The sequence below is a fragment of the Chlamydotis macqueenii genome, chromosome 12 (genome assembly GCF_036417535.1).
Source record: "Chlamydotis macqueenii isolate bChlMac1 chromosome 12, bChlMac1.mat, whole genome shotgun sequence".
Lineage (NCBI taxonomy): Eukaryota > Metazoa > Chordata > Aves > Otidiformes > Otididae > Chlamydotis > Chlamydotis macqueenii.
This window is the reverse complement of record NC_141567.1, coordinates 18,618,356-18,643,595: the sequence shown is the minus strand read 5'-3', so window position 1 is coordinate 18,643,595 and position 25,240 is coordinate 18,618,356. Positions and strand designations below refer to the sequence as shown.

At 36.6% G+C, this 25,240-nt stretch overlaps 1 protein-coding gene across 8 annotated transcripts in view; it reads right to left on the bottom strand.

Annotated features, from left to right (window-relative positions):
* Positions 1–448: 448 nt before the first annotated feature.
* Positions 449–25,240, bottom strand: part of HERC1 (HECT and RLD domain containing E3 ubiquitin protein ligase family member 1) — a 102,109-nt gene continuing 77,317 nt past the window's right edge. For 6 of the 8 annotated variants that reach the window (XM_086756857.1, XM_086756859.1, XM_086756861.1 and 3 more), the window contains exons 50-78: positions 24,446–24,659; positions 23,424–23,680; positions 22,739–22,866; positions 20,808–20,935; positions 19,377–19,577; positions 18,415–18,545; positions 17,191–17,390; positions 16,646–16,760; positions 16,011–16,157; positions 15,155–15,256; positions 13,948–14,121; positions 13,327–13,620; positions 12,526–12,591; positions 12,278–12,403; positions 11,511–11,649; positions 10,862–11,043; positions 9,989–10,144; positions 9,380–9,502; positions 8,729–8,831; positions 7,871–8,040; positions 7,122–7,260; positions 6,665–6,834; positions 6,123–6,292; positions 5,747–5,912; positions 4,353–4,429; positions 3,687–3,939; positions 3,295–3,447; positions 2,011–2,316; positions 449–1,119 (exon numbers count right to left, since the gene is read on the bottom strand). In XM_086756857.1, the coding sequence (XP_086612983.1) occupies positions 934–1,119; positions 2,011–2,316; positions 3,295–3,447; positions 3,687–3,939; positions 4,353–4,429; positions 5,747–5,912; positions 6,123–6,292; positions 6,665–6,834; positions 7,122–7,260; positions 7,871–8,040; positions 8,729–8,831; positions 9,380–9,502; positions 9,989–10,144; positions 10,862–11,043; positions 11,511–11,649; positions 12,278–12,403; positions 12,526–12,591; positions 13,327–13,620; positions 13,948–14,121; positions 15,155–15,256; positions 16,011–16,157; positions 16,646–16,760; positions 17,191–17,390; positions 18,415–18,545; positions 19,377–19,577; positions 20,808–20,935; positions 22,739–22,866; positions 23,424–23,680; positions 24,446–24,659 (4,776 nt within the window). In that variant the 3' untranslated portion in view covers positions 449–933. Of the gene's footprint in view, positions 1,120–2,010; positions 2,317–3,294; positions 3,448–3,686; positions 3,940–4,352; positions 4,430–5,746; positions 5,913–6,122; positions 6,293–6,664; positions 6,835–7,121; positions 7,261–7,870; positions 8,061–8,728; positions 8,832–9,379; positions 9,503–9,988; positions 10,145–10,861; positions 11,044–11,510; positions 11,650–12,277; positions 12,404–12,525; positions 12,592–13,326; positions 13,621–13,947; positions 14,122–15,154; positions 15,257–16,010; positions 16,158–16,645; positions 16,761–17,190; positions 17,391–18,414; positions 18,546–19,376; positions 19,578–20,807; positions 20,936–22,738; positions 22,867–23,423; positions 23,681–24,445; positions 24,660–25,240 lie in introns of those variants that run through there. The other 2 variants (XM_086756863.1, XM_086756864.1) reach the window with 2 other exon arrangements.

Below are 25,240 nucleotides of genomic sequence, written 5' to 3'. Positions count from 1 at the left end.
TTTTTCAGGAATCAATTACATAAAAATCTGTATTTAAAAGGTAGGGGGTTGGGGTTTGGGGGGGGGGGGGGGGAGCTGTTAATTTTTATTTTTATTTGTTTTGACAGAAGATGTAAAGGTTTCTGAGTCAAGGTGGCAGTACGTTATTATTGTGAACAACTGCTGCCCCAGAGGAGAAAAATGTTTAAATGCAAATCAAGAAGGAACCAAGTACAACATCAACTTGTATTGAAGTACGAGGAATAAATAGCGGTATACCCGAAAAAGCCAGTCCCTCACAGACATTAAGAATGAAGAGCACAGTACTACACATCAGCTGCATCGACGATAAACATTTTCACTCGCTCCAAATGCCGCATCCTGTCTAAACACTGTAATGCTATAATTTCCTAAGACAAAATAGAAAAGTATGAAGACTTGAGTAAACCAAGCACAGTTCACAAATGCATACAAGCAACCAGTTCTTGAATTTGCTTTATTTCTTTCTGCATAAGGAACCCTGCACAGGCAATTCAAATTAAAACAAAATAAATATGTGAATATTCATGTAAAACTGTCCTTGCTAATGAACAATTATACACAATGTACAACTCTTCATGTTCACTGGGAGGGCTTACAAATGTACTATTCCCAACAAAAATGCACCAAAATGTCTCCATGCAAACTTATCAAAAGTGACCAAAAAAGGAGGAAAAAACTTACTGATCATACTTTTTTGTTTTCTTTTTCCTTTTTTCTTTTTTTTTACAATCACAAAAAAATAAAAACATCTAATTTTTTGTTACATTTAGAGTAACTAAAATGTGGCCACTGTCTATTAAATCTGTTTTTATGCTCCTAAAACATCTATGGTTACTGTAAAATTATGTCAACAATGAATTGGACTTAGGGCACTATTTGTAGTAAAAGGAAAATTATTTTGTTCACAGAATATTAATAATCTGTGTCTGAGCCCTCTGCATTGTCCACATTCCGGGAGAGCATATAATTGTCCATGTCTATAGACCTGCAATTATTGATTGCATAGCGCAAACGCTCTGCCATGATTAGTTGACTGGAGTAAGGTGGGAGCCTCAGTTGAAAGAAACAAGTCTGTGAGGTAGGCAAGCTGTCGTAAGGCTGTGGAAATGGATAAAAGGTGGGACACTGTTAAGTTGTGAATGAAGCAAAAAATGCAACATATCCATATTTCATTGCTCCCTCCCTTCCTTGCCTCTATCATTCAGCATTTTCACATTCTGTCTCAAAATCCCTTTTAAGAAGCAGAGCAGCCTCCCTTGTTTACATCACTTCTTTCATCCTTAAGTATGTGCAAAACCACTGCTGCAACAGCTGCTCTGCAAATAATTCAACCCACTAGTGGAATTCAACTACTTGAAAATTTGACTGCACTGTTCAGCAGCCCACTGGGAGATATCAAGCAGCATTCAAATTACATACTGCAGTGTGCCTTAACATGCGGCAATGTGAGACACACCTGACAGTCAATTCACAGAGAATCTGCTTTCACTGCACAAAAAGCTAAGGTAAAGCCAAACAAATGCATCCTGTATGTAAAGTAATGTACTGTAAACTCATTACAGTGGCTTCAAGAGGTTAAGAGTTAACTAGTGGTCACACGTTGCCACTTACACAGGTTTAAAACTTTCAAAAAGGGTGAAAATTACCAAATGAAAAAAGGGATTGGAACAGAAAATTACTGTGGACAGGCTACAATACCTGAAGGTTTGTTTCTTGCTCAAGAGCTTGTCTTGAGCTCCAATCACATAACTATAGTAACTATAGTAAACGCACCAAATGAATTAAGATGCAATTCATGTAGTGTATGTGCTTCTACACGATTAAAATGATTGGTTTTAATAGCTCAGAGCTTATCCCATCCCATACTTTCTCTGTAAATTTACAATTATGGAAACCTGTCTCCTATTGACAAAGGACATATTACACAAGACAGGAATTTAAAAAAAAAAAAACCCAACAAAAAAATCCCCAATGAAAACAGCATCTTACCCTATCAACCTTCATTATTTGGAATCGCTGAGAGATATCAGCTGTGTTGGCCGGCAATCGAGATCTTCCTGACACAAACCTCATGAAAAGGACTCTCTCCTCATTTGAAAACTCTTCAAGGGTATGCCAGAACCACTGTACTAGCTGGTGCTGCTCATCAACTTCTCTGTATCGCACAACTTTCTTCAGAACTTCAACTGATATTTCTGGCATTCCACAGACCATTTGTTCCAACTGCTTAGCAGTCAGAAGAGACAACAAAGGAACTGGAACAATCCAAGACATTCCTTCTCTTACGGCAGCCACCTATTGCCCAAAAAAGAAGAGACATTTGAAGTGCAATTGTCTACCTCTGCCCCCTACTCCACCATCCAAAAGCAAAAGTAACTTATTGACTGAGAAATGAGATAAAGAGACGGAATTACAGAACATCTGCTAAATACAATCTCCCAGACATGCATCCCCTGCAAGGGCTGTATCCTCTCTCAGAAATCCTGGAGAATATTACAGGTATTTTTAGTTGTAATTGCACATTAAAGAACATATTCTGATACAAAACAGAAGAACTTTAAAAAGTACAATTTAGCAGCACGAATGACAATGGCTAAACCAAAAAACTGCATATATCCCACACATCTGAGCTGGCACAAAGTCATATTTCTAAGAAGTCAGTACTACAAGACTTAGGATTTGGTACCTCTGATAAGAAACTTCCTTTTCTAATGCAGATAATATCATGTGTGCATCTGTATCTTGAGAAAAAGGGAAAGAGTTTTCCTACCATGTACTTAGTATACTGCTTTCCCAAGCTTCACTATACAAATGACAAAATACACCAAAGTGGGCAAATTGGTAATTAATATTTGTAGTTTCTGTGCTAAAGCAGAAGAGAAGTAGTTTTAAGTTAAACAAATGTCAATAATATTTCCTTTATTTTCTTTAGCTCGTCTATGTTGCTGCAATGTCTAATTACAGGGCACAGCACGCACGATCCCAAGTTATTTTCTCCTGTGGAGCTGACAGTTGCAGTGGGGCTACTCTAGTGAAAGACAAGTTCTGATTTCTAAAGCTCTTTTGTCAATTGAGCAATTACTAAGAAAAACAGGACTCATTTAAAACAAAACTCCAGAACAGTTTGTGGGGGTAAAAAAAGCCACAGGGACCCAGGTGAGATGCAGAAAGCCAAGCTTTTCTTATTCCCTAATAAACTGTAATGGAAATTTGCATAAGGCAAAAACACAGCTCACATTAACAGCGGGGACAGGGTCACAATGAGACTCTTACCTGACGGTCCATTTCATGGAGTCTGTACTCAATTGCCCTCTCCACATATTCTTTCCTGTTTGAAAAGGTAAGTGGGATACTGTTCCCTCCAGGGATTATGGGAACCATTTTACCATCAGCACTTTGGCCAACAAAAGAATCTAAAGGAATCATCTGTTATGCAAAACAGGAGAAGTATGTTCAGTGTAAGTCACTCTACTGATCTAAGTTTAAATATTTTACTATCAGACACCTAGGGCTATAGTAAGATCACAAACTATTCCAAATCCATATGAAGTGCTTGATATCCCAGTAACAGAGACACTGAATTATCTAGATACTGAAGTTAAGGTCAACCTGATAAAGTAATGGCTTTCAGAATAAACCTAAAAGCTCCAACTTTCATATCTTACCTCATGGAAATTTTCTTCAGTAATCCCACTGTCTTCAATGTGAAGAATGCTGTTGAGGGTCTGCACATAGAGCAGATCTACCTCCTCCAAATCCTCCAAGATGAGTGGGATACAACAAAGTTGCTTCCAGACCATTGGAGCCAAATGAAGATCTAATGGCTTTTTTGTACGAATAGCTACACCCATAAGAATGCCCAAGAACTTAAACTGCATCAGATGTTCATCTAAACACGCTGAAGGGTTAAAGAGAAACCTGAAAGAACAAAGAATCGGGGAAAATACTCTAGTATCATTTTGATGCTACTTCATTAGAAGTAAAAGACAAAACATTTCTAAGCACGGTCACTGCCAACACAATCATCAGCAACGGGTGTCCAAGTAAGATTACTGTCATCTTTGGCTGTTAAAACAATGGAGGCCGAGATAGGCAGAACTAATGCTGACCACAAAGGCTGGGGTTGTTGACATTACTCTGAATTATGCCATCAGCAATCAGCAAGGTCATGTTAAAACCACGCCCTCCACCATAAAGTAACATTATAACCTGAAGGAAAAATTTACTAGAAACTGTAATGAAGTCTCATCATTTGGTATAAAACAGTTACTAGAAGATTTTAAGTTTCACCCGCTAATATCTGCAATAAAAGCAAATCCTGTACAACTTACCTATCCCTATTGTAGCCTACTTCAGCTGTAGCATTGGGGGAAGGAATAAGCAGGTCTACTATCCCAGTTTCCAGTTCCTTAAAAATCAACAACAAAAAAAAGCCTTCTTAGACACAGGGATAACAAACCTATTACAGAAATATTACAACATAATAGAATTACAAGACAGAATACTCCATGATACTGTTGATTACTTCTTACAAACTAAGGTGAAACATTTAAGAGAAACTAAATATGGTGGGGATGATTTTTGCTAACAAAACCATCTTTATTTCAAGACCTACCCTTATGTCAGACTATAATGGTTATTTAGCTGTGCCTGCTTTGTGATACATTCCTGGTACCTGTTTCAGAAATAATCAGAAGCCATAAGCTATACACGCTACTGGTACAGCTTTTTCAAGAACCAAAAATGAAGCAAATTTTTCAATTAGTTTTGTTCTGAACCCTCATCACACCTTGTATCTAATGTAAACTGTCTAGGAAAGAACGCCTAAAACTACACCTGAGTCCTTACCTGAGTCAACCCTACTTAGTCTTACAGGCTTCAGAAATTCCATTAATAAATGGAGTTCTTCAGCTTCTTCCATCCTGTATCCTAACTCTAACTCCAATGCCAGTCTGAGCTCTGTCCATAGCTGTCTCAGACTAAGCAGATACACTAATTATCCTCACTAACCCTCATTCCTTGGGGTTTGAGGCTCCTGAAAGCAACCGCCAAACTTCTCTAGTCAGCACTGTCTTGAATCCTTCTCCTGGCTACAATCACAGTTGTATCACAGGGCTGAGACACATCTTTAAAGCTACAAGCAGGACACATTAGCATTGACCAGCTTTATCTTAGTCCCGGTAGGCCAAAGCCTTCAGTGTCCAGGGGAATCTGAAAAGACAGTTATGCTGACAACAGCAACGATATCCTGGTGACAGACAGGCAAAAATGTGCACTTTCTGCTATCGATCTCCTTTCCAGCACTGAATCTGAGAGGTGACACCTATCTTCAGGTATGTAAGAAACACGTGCCTGGGATGGTTCTGTATTGCATGCAGGGAATGCACTGTAATGAGGGAATACCGTACAGCTTCTCTCACAGAAGGTATTGGCTGGACAGAAATGGGGGCTGCAAAATGCTCCCATAATGTGTGGGGGCCCATCTCAGAATTCCAGGGGGCCTACTGTAACACCAGTTATAGCATGGCCTTCTGCATCTCCTTGCCACAATCTAGGAAGATTTCTTTATCCTCAGAGACATCCCTAAGTGGGCAGCACTAGTGTTGTGCCTCAGGATCGAAGAACAAGTATTTGCTATGCTGCAAGAAGGTATCGGAAAAATACTAAGAGACGAGAGAGAACAAAACCTCTACCCAGAAATTTTGAACTAACGGACTTCTCATACCTGACACATTTCTGTAATAGTGTCATCAAACACTCCACCTGCATCATCAGCTCCTTCTCCAACCAGTTTCACTTTCCAGGCACGGGAAGGTAGGCGAAGGTCTGATGCATTCAGCTTTACCACTTGTCTTGCTATCTGTACAAAAATTGGCTTGCATTTCCGACCTCTTTAATAAAAAAAAAAAAAAGAAAAAAAAAAAAGAAAAAAAAAAAGACACAGTCATACAACGTAACCCATAAACATGTACAGGCTACTGAAGTCACTCAATTAGCAAAGTTGTACAGAGAGACCTCAGTATGGCAAACATTATGGAAAAAGTATGAATATCAGTATTTGTTTGAGGTCTAACACAATGCCCTGTGCAAACAATACTGACCTGGTTGATATCCTTTTCACAGTGATCTGTGGCCCATAGTTTTTCCCCTGAACCATAGTTTTCCCTATAGAGCGTACCATGGGGAGCGTGTATACGCGTGGGGCTAGCAAGGGCCTTAGCTGTCCTTGAACTATTCCCCACGTTCCAGCATTGTAATGAGATGTACTGTTCTGCAATAAAGCAGTATGAGAATAAACATATTAATAAAGGATATTAATTCCATTCTTTACAGAGTAAAAAACCTTCATAGTAATCATTAGCATTTCAATGTTTCAGGAAATAGACAGTTTATCACTTTTTGGTTTTAGCTTTGAGGCTAGTAAGCTTTTGGAAACTGAAACATTGACATGTCAAGGTTAGCATAAGCAAAAATGTGTAAGAATATTTTGACGAAGTTTGGTTTAATCTGGATTTATGTTTGGTTTTTTTTTTTATTTATTACAAAAGACCTATAGAACCTATGACTAAGATCCATATCGATCTGGTCAAAAACTCTCTAGCGACACGGCTTAACAGAACACAGCTAGGCTGTGGTATTTTACCTGGTTATTGGGACTGAGGTTAAGTAATCTCCATGAAGAGTACATGAGGTCAGAAAAATGGTACAGCAGTCTGAGCCTTGCTCTTACTGTATGAATGCTCACTTCTTTCAGTGCCCCGTACTGTGGTGGAACGGCATCAGGCAAACCAAGCTGTAAAGGCACTGAAACGCCTACCACAGAAAGAGGAAAAAATGCATTATTTCAGAAAGGGTAGCTGTACTACTTTTGGCTGGGATAGAGTTTATTTCCTCTGCAGTAGCCTATGTGGTGCTTAGCTGCCTACTGGAGTTAAACGACGACAGTAGCAAAATTAAGAGACTAAGATAATTTGAAAACCTGCGTGGGTATAAAACAAACCAAATTTTGTCTCAAATATTTAGAAGTTCTTTCTGCACTCATCCCCCAGCAAACATAAAGACTAAATCAAACGACCGTACAAACAACCTCAGTTCTGTACCTGGAGCTCTCGGTGGGACAGGCGGAGCTGTCCAGGCAGCACTATGGCAACGTCCTGCTGAAATCTGCCGAACATTCTTTCCTTGCAGGACTGTTATTAGGGTTGGTTCTCTGACATGGTTGGTATGGCCCAGTCCAAGCTGACAATTTATAGCAGATGTGAAAGGGACAAAGAAGAATCAACAACTGTCATGATATTTCTAAAACTCTCTAAGCAAAAATTCACAGCAAATGGTAAAAAATGGTATTTACATAGTGCATTTTTACTGGGATAAAAATATTTACTGTACATATCTTTTATGATGCTAGCATTTACCTTTTTGACAGAATATTGCATCTGTACTCAATGTGAGTAGCAGATTTAAGTGTCAGAGACCTTAAAATAGCTAGAAATTTTTAAGCACCAAAAGATTCACAAATCTCATTGACATCAACCATAAATTTTACTATGTTGAAAAAACTGAAGATAGCTCAAGTATTAGACAAAAATCTGTAATTTTTTACAAAAGCTTTGATGAGAACAATTCAGATAGAATGTTTTCAGTACTTTCTCAAACCTCTACCATGTAAGAGCAAAGGAAATAAAAAAGAAAATAATGCAAATGCCTAAAACGTTGTTATGGCTGAGGAGGGGAAATGGAACAAAAATAAAAGCTGTTTTCCCCACTAAAATAAAGATATTTCAATCACATCTGTAAAGTACAATTATACTCTTATAAAGGTTAAAAATAAAGAGGGAATAGTACATACCTGTCCCTCAGAGTTGCTACCCCAAGCGTACACGTCCCCTGTAGATGACAAGGCCAGCGTATGCTCTGCTCCGACAGCTATGTCCTCAATGAAGATTCCTGACAGTACCGGAACTTGTTGGGGTCTGTTGTGATTTCGAGCGCGACCTTCTGGTAAACCTATCAGGCGATCTAAAATTGCAAGCACATGTCTATATATGTAAAGAACATTAAAAAGTTAATTTTACTTGCAGGTAGAAGTCAGGGAGGGACAAAAAGCAATTCTACTTACTCTTGGAACTGGGAGACAACTGCAATTGGTTAGAGAGAAATCTAGTGTGTGTTTCTTACAAAACAGCACTCACTAATATTGCAAAAGCCCTATTTTCATTTTAAGTCTCAAATGAGATCAGGTTCTATTAAAACAAGACTTTGAGATCCAAATTTATGGTTTTTTAATACATATGAATGAACTGACTTAAGAAGTTTAAACACGTTTAATTCAGTGCACTTGGAAATTCTCCTGTCCAGATTTTTAAACAACTTGTATAGACAGATGCTTTATTAGACAAAGTAAACTTTTAAGTAACTCAGTATTTTGGACATGTGAAATTCAATCAACTTTTAGGAAAATAGCCTTCAAAAAGTAAATTTGTAAACTGAAAGGCTATCCTGAGATCAAACTACATAGAGCCACAAATCTGGATTTTAGGCATATGTTAAAATTGCATTGTTGAAGTTCTAAAATTCAGATTAGGTTAGCACAGATCTGAAAAGCAGCGTTGGTTCAGTCTTATAAATATGTCTTAATATTCTGGCTTTTCATTTGCAGTACACGCCAACTGATAGATGGAAAGGTCCAAATACCAGATTGTCCTACCTTGTCCAAAAGTATACACATGACCATCTTTCGTCAGTGCAACAGAGAACTGGGTTCCACAGGCAACTTTTTTTATTCCAATTCCACACAGAATATCCACTTTCTAAGGGGTAAGGGAAAGGAGAAAGAGCTACAGTATTATGAGGATATAAACAGAGAGCAAATATGAATTTCATCTGTAGTTCCTGCTTCCAAAAAGAATTTTTATAATTTCCACTGTGCAATGTATACATTGTAGGATTACTTTAATTAATGCTTGTAAATTAATACAGAAAACAGACACAGTTTTCCCTTTTTCTTTAATGGAACTAACAGTTTATTATATGTACAATGATTCCAAATACCTTTTTTTACTGGAAGTGAGGAAGGAGTGGCAATGGGAGGAAGTAGATGAGTGTGTAAACACTCCTCCTCCAAAATTTTAAAATAAGAAAGCCCTCTTCTTTAACCTAAAATTTTCACAATCTGTACTGCCACTGAGATAAGGTCACTATTATTTTCGTTAAATCCTTTAAAGTATCAGGCTCAGCATAACTATTATCACAATTATTTACGCTACATTGTATTAGAACAATATAGTAGATGTTATGAATACTTAAACTTCTGAAAATTACACATTTAACAACACCAAAAATCTATGCGAATTCTAACCTGCGGTGAGGATTTTGCAGTGGAATTTCCCAAACCAAGTTTACCATAATCTCCATCGCCAAAAGCCCAAACCATTGAGCCATCTGTTGACACAGCCACAGTATGATTGAGTCCACAGGCCACCTGGTTGAAAGAAATATGTTATTACCACAGTTTTTGCTAACTTACTACTAACTCAAACACCCCAACTACCTTTAAGAGAAGAAAAATTGTGTTTTAAAAAGTAAGTATCCTTTTAAAACCATTAAAACTTCCATTGCTTATTACACTGTTTTAAAGACATTTAGGACCAAAGGTATTTGCTTCCTTTCAGCTCCTAGAACCAAAGGATAGTATTATACTACACGTGCTCATTGTTTAAGAATATCAAATAGAGCATGAATTCATGCTTAAAAATGTCTAAATCTTGAAATGTTAGAATGTTAAAAAACACAGGCAGTTTTACAGAAAGAGGATCAAAGTCAGGAAAGTAAAAAAATTATGCATAGTCAAATTCTGTCATCATAATCAAAACAAAAGCCAAGGTTAAAAAAAAAATGAGAACACTTAGATATGTTGAAAAGATCAGCTTTAAACAAAGATACATTGCTAGTTTTAGATAAATCATGCCTGTCCAATCTGGTAACCTTCCAGCGCTGTCACTCTTTCTGGAAGTTTCTTATTGGAAGTATTTCCAAGTCCTAATCGACCATAATCGCCATTTCCAAATGTAAAAAGTTTGCCATCTGCTGTCACCACAGCTGAGTGTTTGAAGCCACATGACATCTGAAAGCAAAATAAACACATTTTTTACACGTTTTAAATTTAAGGGGAAAACTCTATTAGCTATGACATGTAAATATGTAATACCTTTTCTTCCCGTAAACTATATTTACTTTATAAAGAGCAAAAATACAGATATTTTAGTATTAATGATTTCTCTAGCAATCTATCTCTTATTCTTCTCAATCAGATACATGCATGAAGAAAAGCTTTCAGGTGTTTTATTTATTCATTTATTTTCCCAACTACCGTTTTCTGCAAATTGATTGCTTTTGTTGTATGAATATTTTATATTTTTATAAAGAAACTCCCAAAGCCAAATATGTTTTTGTGCATCGTTATAATGCACATGTAGTACTTAGGAGGTGGTCTCAGTGAATAGTTTTGTAGGTCAAAGTCACCTGACAAAGACCAAGGGAAACTTTGAAATCATGTCTGTATTCTGACAATCTTTTGACCAATCCTCTCTTCCCTGCTCTTTCTAATTTTCAGTCTTCTCCAGTAACAACTGTCAATTAACATCACAAATCAACACTGAGCTCTGTAGTGTTAAACATCCTTCAACTGGAAATTATCACCTTGGTTCATAATGCTCAGAGAAGTGAAAAGTTTCCTGTTTTCATGAATTCAAACTGTCAAGACTGACAATGGTTCTGTAACATCCCTAGCACTAGGTTATCACACTTGCAGTTTCTGGGAGAAAAAAAAAAAAATTGGAACCTGCACCACTTCTTCTCCTTGCAGAGCCTCTATTTGTCTAGGCCTGCGCTGTCTGTCACTATTTCCATGTCCCAGTTTGCCATAATCTCCATCTCCCCAGCTAAAGACTTCCCCACTTTCTGTTAAAGCCATGGAATGCCCATCAGATCCACAAGAGGTCACCAGCTGTGTTACAACAAAGCCTGTTAATGAAAAATGAGAAAAAAAAGTTCAGAATAAATAATAAATAAAACCTTAACACACATTTATCCAAGTGGCCTAGCGGGAGCCAGTTAAGTCTAGGGAAAGGAACCAACCACCATAACAATTTTATTGTTATAGCAATTTATTTATTTTTATTTTGAACAAAACCTTCATCTTCTCATCAACAACCTACGCCTCTGGCCTGCCATGAGTTTTGAAATGAAATGTTCCTATCTGGAGCAAACACTTTTCCTTTAAGCCTTCTTAAAATCAAGTAATTTTAATAAATTACTACTTAAATCTTAAGGAAAAATGAACATCTAGTACATTTGTTCAATTTTTAAATTGAAGACTACAATATTTTAATGTGTAAATTTGCAAAAATAGCATCAACACAAATAATTGTAATAACCACCAAAATGCTCATCTGTGCTCTATCAACTGATTTCAAACCCAACAATTATACCTTGCAGTGCTGAAATGACTGTTAGCACATGAAGATCATCAGAATTTCCTTGTCCCAGTCGCCCATAGCTCCCTTCTCCACAAGCCAAAACTGTGCCATTAGCTTGAATGACAAAAGTACAATTCTGACCACAAACAACCTAGTTTAGAAAGACACAAAGGAGTTTTGATGATTTTTATGTTAGATGCAGTAACGCTGCGATACTTTTATTACGTTGTACAATCTCCTTTTTAATTTTTTTCTTTGTAATTATACCAAGACGACAGATTCTTCTGTCACACTGCAAATACCTTTGTGACAACCCTTGTAACATAAGACTTCACTCACCCCATGTTTAATGGAGTTCTGTTATCCGATCATATCATAATAAAAATTACTTCATTGAAAATTGCTACTAGTTTTGGCAAACCTTTTTAAAGTGAGGAAAGTCACAATATATTCCTACTTGAGATTTAGTTTTGATGTTTCCATCCTGAATATCAATGCTCTTTCAGAAAACAAAACTGGCACGTGTATTATGTAAAGCTGTGCAAGTATTTTCAAATCATGCTCATAAGAAATAATTTTGTTTTGTCAGATTTCAGTGGCTTCTTGGTTTGAACTTGTCAAATAATTAAGGCTTCCTCTTCAGTGAAAACACATGTTCTGGGGGTACATTATAGTCAATTAAACCAACAAATTGAAAAGATATTCAGAGAGAGATTTTGACAAACTGTACAAACAATACATAGTAAATCATTAAATTATGTCTGTTTTTAAGTGATCACCTGCTGAGCCTGAGAGAATGAAGGTGCTGCTACTGGTATCATGACATTTCTACCAGCTTCTGCTAACTGTCCATGTCTTCCTGCTCCCCAGAGATACACGTCACATTTGCCTCCCAAGTGCCAGTCCTATGGAATAGCATGAAAAATGCTTTAGGACAAGAGTACTTTCAACAGCTTACAATGTTTAAAAAAAAACAAAAAAAAACAAAACAAAAAAAAACAAACCCCAAACCATCAATTTTACTAACCTCTGGTCTTGATGTTGCCCAAGACATTATTTGCTCATCCATACCATTGATCCATTTACTGTTATCCTACACAACAAAAGCCACAGTTACCACATTCAGCTCAAGAGATGCACATTATTTTCTGTTAGGTAATACAGATTTTTCTTTCTAACCAAGATGAATATTGACATTCAAATTATTCTAGGTGGCACAGCAGTAAGAATGAATGTGTGTAGACTCAAATACATTATTTTTGTCCATAGGCCAAGTTTATGTCCTTACTACACCTATCAAGCAATGACACTGTTATCCATGACTTGCTATCCAAATCAAAAACAGGAAAACAAAATTTATGATGAAGTAGTCTTTTCCTATTTACTGATGCTTAGGGCTTAAAATGTTATATGCTTGCTGATAAAAAATTCTTAATTCAAAATTTCTATTTTGGTTTACATATCTTAACAAGTCATAAAGACAATTGACACCAGCAAAATAATTTGGTGTAGAAATGTGCCAAAATGTTACTTTAAAAATAGCATTATAAAGCTGTAAATTTCTTGCCTCTATCACATATGAAAATTCCTGTCACAGTTTTGGGTTGTTTTGTTTCTTAACATGCAGCTGACTTGTATTCATTACATGCACAGAGGGTGAGCAATCTTTACAGTATATTAAAATTAGTTAATTAAAAAATAAGCTTACACTTATTGCTGGTGCTTATGTTAATGAATACAAATTTTACAGTTCAGAAACATTAATTGCATGATACCATATGCTCAATAACAACATGCTTCGCTGTTGACACAATACAGCACATTTTACCATCAGGAAAGTAAGCTCATCCTCTGGAACAGGCTCCAGGTCTGGGACAGTAAATGATTCTGGGAATTGTGCTCCTTTGGCCAGGGCTTCAGCAGCCTTTATGGTAGTAGAGAAGCACTCCAGCCAGGCCCATTCTGTAGGATTCCAGGCTGAAGGATCAGGGAGGCAGTTCTGGTGATGAGGTGGTACTGGGGGATTGCACAAGAGCTGATCCAGGTGAAGGCCCACGGCCAGCGATGCCAAGCACTGCATGTAAGGACTATGAACAAGCTGGTCTCCACAAACAACATGGGGCTAAAGGTGAGGGGAGTGGGAGAGAGAAATTGAACACGCAAAGTTAGAAATATATATTAATCAATCCAGAAACAGGAGTCCTTCAAAGACAGTTCTGTAGAAAAATACTTTCCTCCATGCTGTATCAGAGTTTTTCTAATACTGTAAATATTCCCAAATTAGAAGATTACTAGCTTTGAGAATACCAAAAGACATTTGCCAATAGGATGTAGGAAAGCCTTCTGGGTTCTCTGTTGTAAAAGACTGAAACCAGTTGAGATTCAAACAGTGACCTCATGTCAGACACGAATTTTAAATGTTCACATTTAACATGTTCGTTGCTCTTACCTTTTCATAAGCATACTGTTCTTGAAGCATTATTGGCAAACGTTCCAAGAAAGCTCGCATGCACGGAGCCATATTTAATCCTAGAACTCCTTGCTGTTTCAGTGCAGTCCTACAGGTTGCAAGGACGTGATTGGAAGATATCCACTCTGACGTACAGTTCACCACCAACACATCCTGTTTAACAGCAGCCATAAGACACATTAGAAATTTAGAAGTCATAAAACAGGATTATTCAACTCCATTGGTTTACCACCAATCATCTTAGTTTCCATAGGGGCCAGAAAACATACAAGCTTGAACGTTTTTGTCTCTGTTGGTGAATAATCTGCTGACAAATGCTACAGAGTAGCCATCCACTTGCCATTTCTTCACATTCCCCTGGCAACACTACGATTATCATTCCAAAGAAGACTGCAAACATGGTAATAAGCAGAGCTCATTACAGTGAATGCTGGAAACTTAGTTCGGGATTTACTTTAGGTGTAACCTTAGTTTAGGATCTGCCTGGTAATATGACCTTCAATATTTGGTCTGAATTTAGAAAATACTTTCACAGAATCCCAAAATACTTAGAACCACATGCAGCATGACTCTACTAACAGGAGTCATAACGTGTGCCATATTTATCTTCATTCACAAAGAATATAATCTTTTGGAATAATCAACTGCTATGAAACTTCTGTTCTGATGCCAGCAGTTCCTGACACAGCAAACATAGAAGTAAATTCTGCTGCTTGTTAAAAATTTCTGACGTTGAGGTTGCTTTAGATTAAGTTAGATCACTGAGGTATCTTATTTGCTGCGGAAAAGGAAATATTTCTTTATGCTACATAAAGAAGAAATCATCTGACTTCCGCCTATTTTTGTTGTCCATTTACGGCTGTTGCCATTAAACAGATAAGCTGATGTAACCGGTGTGCAGCACCCTTTATTGCCACTGGCTCAGAAGGATTCCACCCTGTCCTCTCAAATTGAACATGGGATACTATTAAGAAAACTCAGTCTTCGTAGGGTCAGGTGATACTTGAAAGCCAAAACAATGTGTCTTGAAAATATAACAGAGTTAGATAGATGTTTCTATCTGGATATTTCTAAAAATAAAAAGACAACAAAAAAAAAGAAAAAGAAAGGAAAAATACAGACAGACAAATGGCATTTTTTCCTAGTAAAAAATTTGAAAGAACGTTACTTTAACACATGGTGTCACCTTTGATCTGTTAGAGCAAACAGCTACTCCAACTTCAGGTATCCACACGGCAGTCTGAATAGCTCCAGAACCTATGACAACACTCTGTAACACTGAGCCATCCTAAGGAAAGAAGTGTTTTGAGTCAGTGTGTGTACACAGCTACTTTTCTCTTTAAATACATACAATCACATTCCTAAGGGAATATCCTTGGGATATTCTCCCAAGCTGTTCAACAACTATTTCAATGTTTATACTAAAAGAAAAAAAAAACAACAACCAAAACCAAAACAAAAACGAAAGAACCCCCCAAACCCTAGCATTTTTTTTGTATTAAGGAGATACCGTAATTAAAGATTCAGAAGCATTTAATAATCCGCTTTATTTGACTCTTGGAAAAGTTCTCAAAGTAAGAATACTATTCTCAACTATAAAGAGAGTAGCTAGTTGTGCAAAGTCTAACTAACATGATCAAACCTACAGAATGCATCAATAGTAGAACCATAAAACCATTCAAATGTTAAGTACAATTTCAATTTACATTTTATTATTATCTATTATCTATAATTTTATACCATTATTTTATTTATTAACACTGGAACAGGTTGCCCAGAGAGGTCGTGGAAGCCCCATCCCTGGAAACATTCAAGGCCAGGTTGGATGAGGCTCTGAGCAACCTGATCTAGTCAGGGATGTCCCTGCTCCTTGCAGGGGGGTTGGACTGGATGACCTTTGAAGGTCCCTTCCAACCCTAACCATTCTATGATTCTATTCCATGCTTCTAATGCACTGCGGGGAGGGGGAGTAGTCTGATGTCTTGAGCATTTTAGACACTCAGACTGAAAAAAGAATCATGCCATGGCAAAGATGATCTTACCCGTAAAGACCAAATATTCATGAGACCACCAAGTCCACCAGATACTAATGCCAATCCATCAGGACTGAAGGCAACAGTCCGAACAGGAGTAATATGCCCTCTCAGTTGAAAGACACACTTGACTTCCACTGCTTTTCTGTATCCATCCTGCAAATTATTTCATGGTTATGGAACTATGCTGATCATCCGTACAGACAGGATAATTTCCATCAGATAACAATAAAAATCAGTACTATGTTAATATTTATAAAAATATCTTAATCACATTATCATCTTTTCTTTCCTTACAAAATGCCATCGGCATTAAAGACCAATTTGCATAGGCAAAATTAATCTGGAGTTAATTTTATCTAGAAAAAAAATTAAATTATTACTTTTTAGTATAAATTTATCAACTACAAAAAATGAAAACAGACAAAATATAATCTTTAGCCAAATAAAATTAAATTAAACCTCTGGTTTTTAATTTCCTGTTCTGAAAATGCCTACATACACAAATGCAAGCTAAACTTTTTTTAGCTAATATCTCCTCTCAGTAAACGTGGAGATTTCAGTAACTCACTCAGATTCTTCTCCTCCCCCAATTTCAGAACGAGCAAAGAGAATTTCTTAAACACCAAGTTTACTCTTTTTACCTTGGCACTTGTTTCTTGGTCCCACCATCCTTCTGAGCAAGCTGAACTGGACTGCAATGTGATTAATATGTCCTGGGGAACAGTCCAGACACACACCAAACCATTGTGGCATCCTCTAAAAAAGTCAGGATCAATTAGAAAAATAAATTAATTTTAAATATCAGTAGTTTTCACCACTTTCCTATAAAATTATATTGTATCAATTAATCTAAAATGGAAAGGCATGCTCTCAATGGATAAATGCATTTTTTCGTCTTCTTCCTCCCTGCAGCTTTTCAGTTTTTACTAACATATTGTCAGAAAAAAATATTTGGATTAAGTAAAAAAATTTCAAGCAGGACCACCATACACAGATCTCATGGCATAGAGAAAACAGCTGGTAACATGACCAGAGCCACGCTTTCAATCTGAATCTCACAGCAACTGGCTTACTGAATGAATGTTATTTTAAAAAAGAAGAGAAACTTATTCTTTGCTCTGGACACTAAAGACTGGTAGAAAAGACATCCGGAAGAGCCATAGAAACAATTTTAAAAGTTACATACGTAGCTAGTAAAAGCTGCAACTTGGGTCCTTTCCCTGGAAGGGCACACCAGGCGATGCCATTCACAAGAGCTGGATGGGACAGTGAATGCAGGCGTCTCCAGCATCCTCCCATGTATCCCCAGAGCTTCACTGTTTCTTCTTTGGCACATGTCAGGAGAATCTTACCGGTTGGATCCCACTTCATACTAACAATCATATCCTATTGGATATTTAAAAATGAAACCAGTATGAAGTAACCCAGTAAGAACAGAGAAAATTTAACTCTCACAGCTAATGTAACATTTAATTATTAATAACAAAGAACATTTTTTACAGAGATAGTGAGTTGCAATTATGAAATCATAATGACACTTTTCAGAACTACGGAATCAAAATAAAATCCTAGGTTCCTGAGAAAAACTCAAGGTAAAGCACAGGAAAAGTAAGTCCTCTTTTCATTGCACACCTTTCTTGATTTCCCCACCCCCTGCCCAACAACGTAGACATTTTTTCCTTCTTTTTTATATTATGAAATTGTAGGATGAATTACCTTAATAGCACATGGTTCATAAACATATTGGGCAATAGGACAGATGTAGTTTTGATTCTAACTGAGGTAGGAAAGGAGAAAAGCCCATAGTGGAAAAGGCAAGTATAGTTTTATTGTCACAGCATGCTCTCTTCCGTAACTACCATGCTTCAAATACCAACACCAGTTCATGGAAGCACTCAAGATGCTTTAACTACACCTACACTTGAGGAATTTTCCTCTTAGCCTGACAAATCATTTATGGACTATTAATTAATGACTTATGATTACAAACTAACCAAGCGAAGGTTCTAAACCTTTGTGGCTGCCTATTTAGAAAAACCGCACAGGAACTTAAGCTTTACAAAAACACGTGACATAACCAAAACTAAAATTTATTATGAGCACTTTTACAAATTAAAGAACTACAGTATTTTAAATCCAGACATGCACAACTGTGTCCTTAATACACTCCTGTCACAGAATGTACATACATTTCACAATCTCTAATAGCAAAAAAGGCAATTGGTTTTTTTTGTTTGGTAGACTGTTCCTTTAAAATACACTGTGTTTAATATGAGTTTCAAAAATAGGTATATGTTCTTAAAATAATCTTCCATTAACTTCATAAATAGCTTTCAAATAGAAGAAAATAGCCTAAACAGATCTTTACCTACAAAAATTATACATTAGTTTTTAAAAAGACAAACGCTACCTTATGTGCATCAACTAGAACGATTCCTCCTTTTTCGAGTGGTTCCTTTGTTCCTATTAGCAATTTTCCATCTGAATAACCAACTGCAAATGGTCTGTCTTCACTGAACCAGGCAAGGCATGTGACAGACACTACGTAAACAGACAGCACAAAAATTAATTACACTAAATTGAACTTCACTCCTGACAAAGAGGTTTTTGCAGTGCAATTGTCTAAAATACCAAGTGCAAAACAATTTCCCCCACTAAGGTTACTCAACATACTTTTGTTCTGAAAGTTTTCTTGATTTTGTATGGTAAAGATACTAGCTGTTGAGATTATTTTGCAATAGTTTTTTAATTCTTCTTCTAGTAAAACAATTGAATTTATATTCCTGATATGGCGAAAAGAACAACGACAGTGAATAGAAAAAAGTAGGTTGAATCCTATACATGTCTCTGAGATAGTGATGCTTCTAAGAAAAGCATTGAAATCAAATTGAGCCTTTCTTAGCGCATAGATTCTGCAAAAAAACCTGCAAATTTCCTGAAGAAGCAGTATGCAAAACCCCACAATGCTACCAAAGATGTGCTACTTGATGTCCTCTGAGATTGGAACTACAAAGGAAAAATGGCAATAATTCAGTAATTCAAATGATACTGACTACAGGCTACCTGTAGACAGCGCAGACGCTGCAGTGAATCTATATTGATTTTACACAATGGCAAGGAATCTCAGCAGTTGACTAGGTTGCTACAAACTGTTTGCCTCTGCTGTAGGGGAATCCGGGGGCAGATGGAGATCCCACAGACTTTTCTCCTCTCACTACCACCAAGTGAATAATACTTGCAGATAAGGTACCAGAAGTCATATCCCACGAACAATAATTTAAAAAATGAGAATATATACTTGCTTAATAAAAAATAAAAGGAGGGGAGATTAATAATTTTAATTTCTGCTCAAATACTGATACAGTCACCTACCATCCTTTCTGTAGCAGTGTTCCAGTTCTAGCCGGTGCATGGTTGAAATATCTACAACTTCAAGAAGACCAAGAGATCCATCCATACGACCAATTAATAACAACTCTGGAGCGTCTCCTGTCCACGCTGCAGCTGGCCCTTCCTCTGGCCACGCTAGAGCAGATACCCAGTGAGGCTGAAGATCTAATAATCCTTTTCCTCCTAGAAGCCCAAAAAGTCTTTTAGAACTACTTCATCTTAAAACTACTTCACTAGAAAAGAAAACAACAAGAATACTTTCCGTGGGAAAATATCAAGAGATCTTATTTAGAACTAGGACATACTACAAATTCATGTAAATTAAAAGACTATGAAGCAATGGTCCACTAATCTACACAGACACAAAATCTAGCTAACAAATCTCAATTATCAGTCAAGTCGGATAGTTTTGTTAAGGAAGAAAGCTAAATTCTTCTGTATTCAGTAAATTTATAATTTTCCTGTGGACTGTCCATCAACATCGGCAGTGCATCTGGTGATTTTCACAAGTGTACCAAACCAGAATGAAGTTTCAGAGATTACAAATGAGAAAGTAACAGTCTTCCTCTCACAAGATTTCTAAAGGTATTATGCTGGATTAGTCAATTGCAGCACAAATAACAGCAGAAACATAAGAGAATCCACTTAAAGATGCTCATAAACTGAATCACAGAACTGGAAAGGGCCTTTCCTGGATCAAGTTCAGTCCCCTCTATTACAATGCAATCTCATAAAAGTATCTAATTACTTTTATAGTATTTCTTCCTCAGTTGTCATTTCTCCTTATTAAGTATGAGATCACAATCTTTTGAACACTAGAAACTTTCTTGAAATTACTCAAGGTCAATTTATTTACATGTCTTCTTATATCAACACTATCCACTTGCTTACATAGCTGCTTTTTGTCCCTGGGCTTCTCTTAAAGTTTATTTTCCTAATGTGTTTATTTCTAAACTTCTTCCTCCTAAGATTCTTTTGTTCAAATAAATAAACCAAGCTCAGTCATTCTGCTCTTAATAGAAAACATTCCATCTAGCTGATCACTCTAGCAATCTCCTACATCTTTCAGTCAATTTTCACATTCTCCCTCTTGCATGTAGAAAGGTAATTCTTGCTGGCTACAGGAAGACAGTATTTACAGACAAAAATGGCTAAGAGTGATCAAGGCTCACACCTAAACACTTCTGATTCAGTGAGGACTCACATTCTACTGAATTAATTGTAAATCACACATCCATTTGTGGTTAGTGCCTTCCTCTAATTAGGATTACAAGATACTATGGGAAGGTGGTAGGCTTTTAAATTGGAGAGCACACACAGTTAAATACTTTGGTAAAGAAATATTCAATAACCTAGCAGCTCCCCTAGAAATATGTTCTATCATAAAGTGTTCACAGATCATTAAACGCATACCATTGACTTGCCATATGTTCACCATCTTTTCCGTAGCTCCAGCCAGGTACTTGCCACTGATGCTCCAACAGACCAGAGACAAACTAAGGTCGCTAGGTGACCCCAGACTTTCTTCAGAATCACCTTCCCTACAATAAAATAAAATAATGCAATTTAAAAAGGATATTTCCTTTAGGCAGGCATGAAAACATAGAATTCGTTAAATATCAGAGTTAAAATCTAGAGTCCTCCTGCCATCATTGCAGATTTACATAATAAATTTTTCTGCTTATAGTTATATATTCTATTTAAAACAACTTTAAATTACAGAATGAGATACCAGTTATTTCCACAGTAAGAAAATTTGTTTCAAACACAAAAATAAGTTTAATTAACTTTACCTATTTATATATCAAAGTTAGCATCTTTGGTGAGGGTAAAACTTTCTGGGAAGTCATGAAATGAAACAGAACAGCTGTTCTGTTTGAAAGAGAGGTACATCTTGCTGTTAATGCTAGTTTAAACTCTTCCTCCTGTTACAATGTTGCTACACTGTTCTAAAATTCTATTTTAAAGTTTGCTTTGGCTAACTGTAACAAGATCACTGGTATGTTTTATTGCCCTTAAGGTCACATTCAGCAGGCAGTTTTTACTGATTTTAGTAACAGGGAAATTAAGGCTACAATATCGCCAAGATGCATCCTGTAGGCCGAACAGTGCATCAGCTGTGTATTTTTGAAGATACAGAAGGCATATGTTTGGTGTGTTCCTGATCAAGCAGAAGATATTTAATTTGTAAATAAAGCAGGCAATAGGATGTTGTAACCATTACTATCAATATTAACTTACTAATTTAACACATACAGCAATATTAACATAAAAGGTTGCAGTAATATTGTATCATGGAATAATCTAGTAGCATTTAAATAATGTTCCTCCAAACTCAGAAAAAAAAAAAAGTATTCTCACAGAAAAAGGACATAATTCTATCAAAAAGAAGGGATAATGCCTTTCCATCTGCTCATCTCTAGGGGCTAAAAAAAAATAATTGTACCTTTAAAGATGAACTGGCACTTACCCACTGCAATAAAGAATACAATTACAATTGTGTTGCATGTGTATTTAAAGTCATTATTGAGATTGTCAGCAATGAAGCCCGTGAAAGGACTGAATTCTGAATCTACCGTACAGGCAGCACTTTTCTATCACATGAATACTGGAAGATCTCTGTTAAAAGAAGCTGCTGCTCTCAACACTATCTTCCCAAGTCAAGTTATGTCATTACGTTTATTCCTTCTGAGGCAGCGTCTAACAGCAGAGAGCAAACAAGAACTAAAACAACCACTGAGAGTCCATAAGGAAACAACCTTCTAGGTCACTATTGTTTCTTTATTCTCCTGAGTCAAAATCATCTAAGCTGCACTAAAGAACTAGATATTAATCTTTCCTCTTTCTTTCTTCTTTTTTGGACACATCTAAATGATAAAACAGTACTTCTCATTAAGCACTCTCATTAGGAAGCATTATGATCAGTTCCCAAATCCCAGAAGTCACAAATGCTTTTCTCACACTTGCCCAAATTGACTACACTCGTAATGACCATGTTCTACTTTGGATCCGTCCACTGGAATCCTCTGAAGGGACAGTAATATTTTCTTTATATGGCAGTATCTTACAATTTTTATTTTACTCATTTCTTGTTACATGAATTAAGAATACTTTTAAACAGTTTTAACACTATCTCTTTACAACAACTCTCATCAGCTTGATATTTAAGTTCTGTTTTCAGTTTTAAGCAATTTAATTTACTTTGCATGCCATAAACACAGCAACAGTCCCAGAGAAAAAATGAGATAATGTCAGCTGGAGATATTGCAGGGCTGGCTCTTTTCATTATCGTGCACAATTACAGCTTAAATTAAACATCCGACTACTGTAAAGCATCAACTTACAGCTTGTTGAGCACACACGTTTGTTGCAATGAATACTGCTTCTTTGTAACGTTCCACACTCTTATGGTGCCATCATTTCCACTAGTGGCCAAAAGTCCCTTTTTATTGCACCAAACACATGTCATGACCTACAAATAGTAATCAAGGTTAAAAACTGGAACTGACATCTGAAGCTTAGCTATGTTTGTTCACTAACATCAAGCAAACATTAATCAATGGGACAGAGCATTAGCTACATTATTGAAATACACTGTAACAATCAAGATACATTTTTATACTTTTACAGTATTGTGTACTGTAATTAAGTATGCTTTATTAGGATGCTACACTTTGTTCAGATCCATGCTCCACAGGCCATTATTGCACAGAATACTGGACAAGATGTTAACTACTATGACAGAAAAATTAATGCAAATTAAGATCTACTCTTAGAAAAGATTTAGGGTGATTCTGCTGACTTCGTGTACTGTGAGACAGGGGACTTTCAGGCCCCCTTTAATGCAAGTTTCAAAGAAGCTAAGTTTTTTTCTGCATCAGAAGTACCCTCAAGCAATAACTGAAAAATTACTTCTTGTGGGAAATCATTTCAGTCAGTATATTTGTAAAATAATAGTATTTTACTTTTTCTATATTCTGCAAAAGAAAGTACTAAAAATCATGCAATTTGGGGAGAAATCATGCTTACCTTGTTCTGATGAGCCTCTAATTTTATGAAAGAACATTTTCGTAAGTCTCCCCCCATATCAGCGAGGGTCTGAGGAATAGTTTGATTATCTCGATCATGTGCTGCGAGAGTTCGCACCAGCTGCTGAGCAGCCCACTGCCTATGTTGTGAGGATAACCTTGAAGAGAGGCAGCAAGCTGCTAGTGCATTAGCCAGCTCCAGAGGGCCTACAGCAGAAGGATCATAGGAAGGATGGGCATACAAATGGGCAATTAAACCTGCTTAAACAAAACAATGAGATGATGCCTAGATGAGTACCAAACAGAGTTACACAAATGAACACAGCATTAGCCATAATTTCCAGAAAAAAAAGAAAAGATATTAACAAACATCTTATAAGAACATTGCAATCATGTTAATTACTAGAAAAAACACTATTCTGACACTAAGAGAAAAATAATCCCCTTTAAGTTTCACAAAAATCCCTTAAGAATACAATTATGAATAGCCTTATTCCCACCATACGGAAAAAGGTTGTTCAAAGAGGAAGTGCTCTGTAAACGGGACAATGCCTCCTCTGACAGAGATAAGCCGCCGTCACTGCTAGGTCTTTCCCTTCCCTGAACACAGCAACACCCTGGTGCTGAGGCACAGCAGTTGCTTTTTGGCTGCCTGCCCTCTCACAGCAGAGGCAGCACAACTTTCCACCTCACAGACAGAACGGTACTTTGGTGGCAGTTATCAGCTCTTATTCCCCTTGATCTCACCAGGTGGCACAACCCAGGCTGAACGTCTTAGCTTAGGCTTCCAATACACACACGTTCAGATTTCTTTTTAAGTGGCAAAAGATGCAATTATGTAGTAAGACCATATTTCTAAGTAAAATTTGTGTACTGAACCATAAGATTACTTTGATTGGAACAAGTTTTGTACATTTTTGAGAGTATATTTATTTATACATTATTCTAGCAATCCTCTACTTAAATACAAAAGAAGAACTGAAGATTTAACAATGAACATGTAAAAACAAAGCTATATCTTACCTTTCTTTTCAATTTCTGTTTTATCATAATTTGGCCTCAGTTTGGCCCCTTTGTCTGCCAACAATGCTACAAGTGCTTGAGTAACCACAAAATTCGGAGATGTCACAAGTTTGTTTTCTTCTGCAATTCCTCTTAAAAAACTTGGCAAGAATTTTCGCTGAATTGGATCATCAACTGTTGTCAAGTTTACACCAGTTGCTGCAGAAATCAAATTCTAAAAATAAATAATTAAAGACAATAAATAACTACAACAAACAGAAAAATCATTTCTGGAAAACATTTTTAGTTCAACAAATCATGCAGAGTTTTGAAGATTTTAAATTTTTTTTCCCAGAAATTTGCAGCTCCCAACTACTTTTATTTTAACAAGCAAAGATCACATACAATATAGAATTTAAATCTTCTGCCCTGGGGAATATCTGGTCTTAATGGAACAAACTATGCAGATACAGAGATTTGGAAAAAAAAAAAAAAAAAGTATCAAGTAACCAAGAATACCGGCAAGAAATAAGGAGCTTACAGAAGAACTTTTTATGTAGTTATGTACCTGGTGGTAGGATAAAAAGCAATACCACATGATAAAATCCATCATCCTATCCAACACTCCTATTTCTCCACAATTATATTTCAAACTCAGAAAAACAACACAATTAATTATTCTGATTGCTTAGAAGTTTCCTGATACGTATGAAACCCTGCTGCATGTCCACAGCTGTAGATGATCTCTTTCTAAATATTAACAATCTGTGCTCCACAAGGAGTTGACTCAATTAAAAAAACCAAAACTTCAACAGG